The following is a 7,074-nucleotide window of genomic DNA, read 5'->3' on the forward strand; positions in this document are numbered from 1 at the left end:
TGCGGGTCACGCAGGGCCACTGTTGGGACCTGCTCTATGTCTGAGTGAGACGGGAAGGGGTGGGAATTTCCACTACGTGGATACTTAAAAGTTTATTTTAGCATCAAAATTCATTTGAATGTCCATCCTTTGGAGCGGGATTTCAAAACAAGGCTAATCCTCATGACTTCCACTTTCTCCCTGAGTCAGGAATGAGTATTTTATTGTTTTTTGTCACATTACTGCCCCTATTGTCAAGCGTCTAGGAGTGTGAACATTTGATACAGGGCACTGGGATTCAAGCAGCATAGATCCGGTCTAAACTGGACCCAGAGGCCAAGATATATTCCGCATCCTGACGATCATCCTGAAAATCTCAAGACAGCCTCCTCAGGGAGGTGTCCTCACCGCAGGGGCAGAGAACAGAAGAGAGTGGGAGTCAATGTCCATGGGGCCACACTCTCTTCTTAGAGCCAGAGGTAGGGCTCAACACCTGTGTGTGAGTGTTCAGGAAGGTCTGGAGGCCAGCGGAAGGGAGCCCTTGCCTGGCAGCCACATCTCAGAACAGGAAGATCGGCACTTCCTGCCCGCTGAGCCCTGGAGGGCTGGGCATAGAACAGGGCATTGCCAGGGGCCCCTGTGTCCTGGCACAGCTACAAGGTCAGTGTGGCCCGACCGGTTTTGTGCCTCAAAAGGAGTCCGCAACACCGCCCCTTCAGATGAAAAGATAGGCGTTCTGTGTCACTTGCAGGTGGTTGCTAAGGGTTTGTTTGTTTGTTTGTTTGTTTGTTTTACTCATAATTGCAAATAAAGGGGTTTAGATTTAAATAAATGGCGGAGCATCTTCTGTTCTTTCAGCCTGAGGGCTTTGGCCAATGCTAGATTACTCAATAGGAAGATAGCCAGCCTGATGGGACACAGTTGCTGCTGTTGTCGTTTTTTTAAGAATTTGATAATTGATTTTAAAAATGTATAAATCCATCTTAGAGACTTATTTTACTTTCTTACAATTATTTTACTACACAGTAGGGTTTCTATTTTTGATTATATATGGAAGCACATTTTACCTTTTTAGGGTTAAGTTCTCTAAAGAACGTACTTCTTGCCTGGCTAGAGCTAACTTATGTTCCTCTCTCAAGCTGGAGAGCTGTTCTTTGTGGACAACCTGGTGATATCCATCCATTATGCTTATCACCAGATATTTTGAGATTCTGCTGATGAACATTTGGGGTTCTAGCGATTGTGGAATAGGGACGAGCTAGTGCAGCATGAAGGAAATAGTTAAGCAGCTTCTCTTGAGAATACAAATGAGTCAGAAAGGATCTGGTCAACACTAATTGATGGCTAATAATTAACTCATTTGCACATCACTGGTACACTTATCATTTATGAAATGTCAAACACTATGCTGAGAAGATAATTTCAAACTCCAAGAATTTTCATCATTAAGTACCATCTTTTTGTCGAATCAAATACCTCCTCAATTGTAAGACTCTGTTATTTTATGTGAAATTAAAACAAAACAAATCTTCCAATTGATCTATAAACACAACGAATTCTAAGCAGCACTTTGACTTTAGACTTGTTAGAATATGTGTGCTTTAGAATCAACTACATATAGTAGTTGAATAATTCATCCAACTAAAGACATCACAGACCTACCAGGTATTGGGTACTATGAATGCACTCTAGTCCTAACAGAACTGATACAGTACAACCTCTGTCCCCAAGCTGTCAAGGGTTTTGCAAAGTAGAGAGAATATTAAATAAGTAACAATAATAAAGTTTGGACAGTGCTTTGATATGGGAAATATGAATTGATGTTTGAGCTGGGACCCAAATGATCAATTGATGCTAGCCAGCTAATATGTGGTGGGTGTCTAGAAGGGTGGGCTAGCTGAAAGGAGTTGGCCAGAGGAAATAGGAAAAGGATGGTGTTAAAAAAAAATTTAGTGTCGCTAGAACATACAGTTTGGTTCATAAAATTTAAGTGTCAAGAAATGCGATTCAAGAAACAAAAAGATACAAGTTCCTGAAGGGTTGATAAGCCAAGAGTAATAGAAAACTGCACTGAGATCTGTAATAGCCATCATTTAATACAGTCAGGGTCCTAGTCACCCTGAGTGCATTTTGTCTTTGAAATACCCTGTTTCCTCTGGAGTGAAATGGAATTAAATGTTTGCTGTAAGGAAAATGCTTACCTGGAGGATCAGCCTGTAATTAACAGAACTTTTTGAGTTGAGACATACAGGTGTGCACATAGAGGACATCTTGACACATGCAGAGAAGCCTCGGCTTTGCATCTGGAAAGCTGGAGGCAGGCCGCTGTCTGAAAATGATTCTTTCATCTGAATATTCCAACAGACAGAATTTTAAAATTTACATTCACACAACAGAATACTAAATAGCGGTGAAAATGAATCAGAGTGCTATATGCATCGACATCAGTACAGGCCCTACATATACTAAGAAGAAAAATCCAGTGGTAAGATGATGCATAAAGTACAATTCTACTTCTATTTAGCTTAAACCATGCATAATAAACTATATATTATTTAATGATATAAACACGTGGTAAAATTATCATGGAAAATCAAGGGTTCTATATTTTGTCATAAACATATGTTAATATATGTTGTTTGTGTAATTTATTTGTTACAAGAAAATAGTTTTTTACAGTATTTCTAATATCAAGTACCTTCAGTGTATAGTATATCACAAATCCTCACCATTTGAATTATTTCTTATCAATCATACATCTTAGCATATCTAAGTGTCAAACTCCATGAGGATATTATTACTCTTTCCAGTTAACAGATAATTTGAAAATTAGAGATTTCAGAGCAAATAAATGAGAGAGTCAGGGTTAAACCGGGCCTTTTTCTCTGTAGCCCGGAGCTCCTTCCTCCACAGACGTAACCTGATTATTGACCGTGAAAATTCTCCCACAAACTATTAAAGTAGGATGGTCTTGAACCGTGCTGTCCAAGTCAATAGTCATTAGCCTATGTTGCTACTGAACACTTTAAAAGCTACAAATGCAATATTTGGGGAGGTGTTAATCTATGTGTCCCTGATTTTTTTTCCCAAACAAGGCCCTGCTTTTGATAAAACAAGCTTCTTGACTTTTTTTTTCCCCCAAACATGGCCCTGATTTTGATAAAACAAGCTTCCTTGATTGAGGGATTTAGCTTATTTGGAACTGAGCTACTCAGATGATTAAGTTTTGGACCTAGCCCTCAGCCTTTTCTTTTCTCCATCCTCAGAGGAAGAATAGATCTGTATGATCTATTCAGAAAGGGAGTCCCTTTCTCTGTCTTTTCACTTGCCTATTAATTAGCTGTAGCTATTTATTACATTTGTCTAGAGCACCAGTTATGGTGCTTAACAATACTCATTCAATCCTCTTGTGCTTAAAATTGCTATTTCCCTTCCACCTGTTATAAGGCACCAGTATACTATCTGAATTCCCTGAATGACCCAGGAGAGGGCCTGCGTCAGTCTAGGGTACACACATGAGTCGTACAAATAGGTAGTGCAGAATTCTATATCAATTACTTCTATTGAACTATCGTTTATCCCTCAGCTCACATCTACGGCCTCTAAGGAGGTTCCCTAGGACCAAGTGATGGAGGGAAAAGTCATGTCTAAGCCCCAGATAAGTCAGCTTCAGTAGATTCTGAAAACGTACATCTGACTGTACTTTAGCCCAAGCTAAGTGTGGTCCTACAGGACAGTGGTAAGAGGAAACCCTCCCAATGCGTATAGTCTGATTAGTATTTTAGAAAAAAAGAATAATTAATATAAGAATCAATATAGAAAGTTTAAAGAATAAATAAATTCCTCAATTTAAAATATTTTTCATATTTGAAAATATTATTAATCTTTTGGTCTATGGGGAAAAAACACTGAATAAATGAGGTATCACCCTTTGGTTATGGATTGGAATTAATGAAGGGTACTGGCCTATGCAAGCAGTATGCTAGAAGGACTATAAATACCTCGTGCACTGCCTCATTTCTTCTCTGCCTCATGACTCATTCTAGTCATTGATTTAGCAAACAATGTTGTACAGACTGTGCCTAGTATCACACATGAATTGCTTCTCGCATAACTACTTGAGTGTTTTTCTGGCGCATGCTTTGGGACATCTCTGGGAGCTAGCTGAGAGTTGACGTGCAACCCACAAGTTCAACAAGTTTATCACTCATGGAGAAACTCTCAACGAGGGGAGGGTCTGATGGGTGATTGCTTCTTCTTTATGATCCTTGAATCTGGAGATCCTTCTGATTAATTTCCTCAGATAGTCCAGGTGGGACTGAACACTCAGTCTCCACAGAAATTGTCAATTTGAAAACATTTCTTTTCAATAGGCTTTCTCTTCTTTCCTGTTACACTTTCCCTATGTCTTAGTCCATTCAATCCACTGTAACAAAATATAATAGACTAGGTGGCTAATGAACAGCAAATGGCTATTTCTCACAGTTCGGGAGGGTGTGATGTCCAAGAATAAAGCACCAGCAGATTTGGTGTCTGCTGAGGACCTGCTTCCTGGGTCAAAGACAGCCGTGTTCTTGCCATGTCTTCACATGGTGTAGAAGGTCAGGGAGCATTCTGGGGCTCTTCTTCTATAAGTACACTAATCCCATTCATGATGACTCCACCCTCATGAACGAATCACTTCCCAAATTCCCCACCTCCAAATACCATCACACTGAGGATTCGGTTTCAACATACGAATTTTAGAGGGACACAGACATTCAGTTTATGGCACCCTGGTTCCTCACTTCTACTCTCTAGGAACATTTGTCCAATACACTGTTTGCATTAAAACCCTTTTGATCTGGTTTTCAAGGGAACCTATACTATGAATATGACATGAATATGCATATTTTTTCTATGAATAGATTCCTTAAACTTATTATTCCCATGTATCCATACACCTGTCAGTTTACAAAGCATCAGAGTAGGTAAAATTTCTAGAGGTGTAAAGACAGAAGACTGAAGAGAGCTCCGCGACCGCCACCGCCAGCCCCGTGGGCACTGCAACCATGGTGCCTTACAGTGCCGTCTCCTTTCCTGTTCGAGGGCGACGAGATGCCATGTGCATGCTGCTGGCTGACCAGGGCCAGAGCTGGAAGGAAGACATGGTGACCAAGGAGACCTGGCTGCAGAGCGCACTCAAGGCCTCCTGTCTACCCGGGAAGCTTCCCGAGTTCCAGGAAGGAGACCTTACCCTGTACCAGTCCAGTGCCATCCTGCAATACCTGGGCCACTCCCTTGGGCTCTATTGGAAGAACCAGTGGGAGGCCACCCTGGTGGATGTTGTGAATGACCGCGTGAAGAATCTCCACTGCAAATACCTCATTCTTACCTATGTCAACCACAAGGCAGGCAAGGAGGGGTATATGAAAGCACGACCGGGGCACCTGAAGCCATTTGAGATCCTGCTGTCCTAGACCGGGAGGGGCAGGTCTTAATCGTAGGCAGCTCGGTCTCCTTCTTGGACTACACCTTGCTGAACTGGCTGCTGATTCACCAGGTCCTGGCCCCCAGCTGCCTGGACTCCTTCCCCCTGCTCTCTGCCTGTGTGGTGTGCCTCAGCCCCGGGCCCAAGCTCAAGTCCTTCCTGGCCTTCCCCTAGCGTATGAAGCTCCCCACCAACTACAACAGGAAGCGGTGAGGGCACTGTCATTTTCTGCAGGAGGCGGGACCTGCGTGCCTTGCTTTCTCGAGGACAAATAAAATTTCAAGCATGGAAATAAAGAAGAAGGAGAAGGAGAAAAAGATTGAAGAAAAATCCTCAGAAACACATTTTAGATAAGGACACAAAAGCAGAAGCCCACAGAGGAGAGGGTATGGTCATTGAATGAGAAGTAATATTAGAAAGCTCACATTCTATGTTTTGGGAAGTTTGGGCAGGTGGATTTTCAAATTCTGGGACCAACCCAAAATCAAACTTTAAAGTCATGATAATTTGGAGCCATGTATCAAAGTGATAGGAGTCAGTCATTGTTAGAAGTCATTACTTGGAGGCAAGTACAAGACCTTTTTTATGGTGTATTCCATCAAGCTGGAAACAAAGTAAATATGAACACAGAGATATTGGAAGTGGAGGGCGATTTCAATAGGTCTGCAGTTACTTTGCCTAGGTAGGTGTTTGGTTTAGGGTGGACTTCAGTTTTGTTTAAACTTGTAATTCAACAATGATACTATACTGGTCAGGAGTCATGGGTGGAAATTATCTAATTTGCATAAGCAGGAATTGAGTATTTCAGTTTTTTAGATAATGGTTTTTCAGACCCTACTGTTCGGATTATTAAAATATATATATAATGAGAAGGGCAGCTGGTTTCTGTTCTTTAGTTCTTTGTTAGTGGACTATTGCTTGTCTTGATTTTACCGCCTGAGTATAAACCATGCTTAAAGTGGCCTGTGTCCTTTGCGTCGCCCCTTTATGCTCCCTGAGCTCTCTGGGCACTCTAGAAATAGAATACTTGTTACCAAAGGATGTGATTACATATTTTCTTGTATGTCTCTTCCAAGTAAACTCATGTTTAGTAGAATGCCTTGTAAGTAGTATTACTTTATAAAAGTACTTTATAAAGTATTTTTCATTTTACATACCATCAGGATTTGCAAACATATACATATTAAATGAGTTTATAAACTCACATAAGAAAAACATACCATCAGTGTCTACAAAATTAAATAAAATTACCCCATAAATGAATGCCTAGTATATTGATAAAAAGCAGGACTAAGAACTGTGAATATAGACAATTATTATAACAACCCACAAGATTACAACAGTGACCATAGAAAAACTGAGACTACTTATTTTTCTTTCACTAAGTCTATGTTTTACCTTTGAAGAGCTCAGCAAATAAGGACATAAAGTAAAATAAAGGCCTATATATATTTTTTTTTAATTTTACTTACTAACAGAGGCTTCAGAAACATTTCTATATATATGTACACGGTAAATACCAAACAGTTGAGCTTGCATCTACCCTGTTATTGTTCTGTATCTGAAAAACAAATGATCTATTTGAACACAATGACCTTACGCCCAATCACGGAAATCAACTCACA

The 7,074-nt window shown here is 40.5% G+C and overlaps 1 protein-coding gene across 1 annotated transcript; it reads left to right on the plus strand.

The window, feature by feature from the left end:
* The first annotated feature begins 3,859 nt into the window (after window positions 1-3,859).
* Window positions 3,860-7,074, plus strand: LOC117801541 (glutathione S-transferase P-like). The gene is given in 2 exon segments (XM_034656559.1): window positions 3,860-5,433; window positions 5,436-7,074. Coding segments are annotated over 2 exon segments (591 nt in total). The 5' UTR covers window positions 3,860-5,030; the 3' UTR covers window positions 5,624-7,074.

This window comes from Ailuropoda melanoleuca, chromosome 3 (genome assembly GCF_002007445.2).
Source record: "Ailuropoda melanoleuca isolate Jingjing chromosome 3, ASM200744v2, whole genome shotgun sequence".
NCBI lineage: Eukaryota > Metazoa > Chordata > Mammalia > Carnivora > Ursidae > Ailuropoda > Ailuropoda melanoleuca.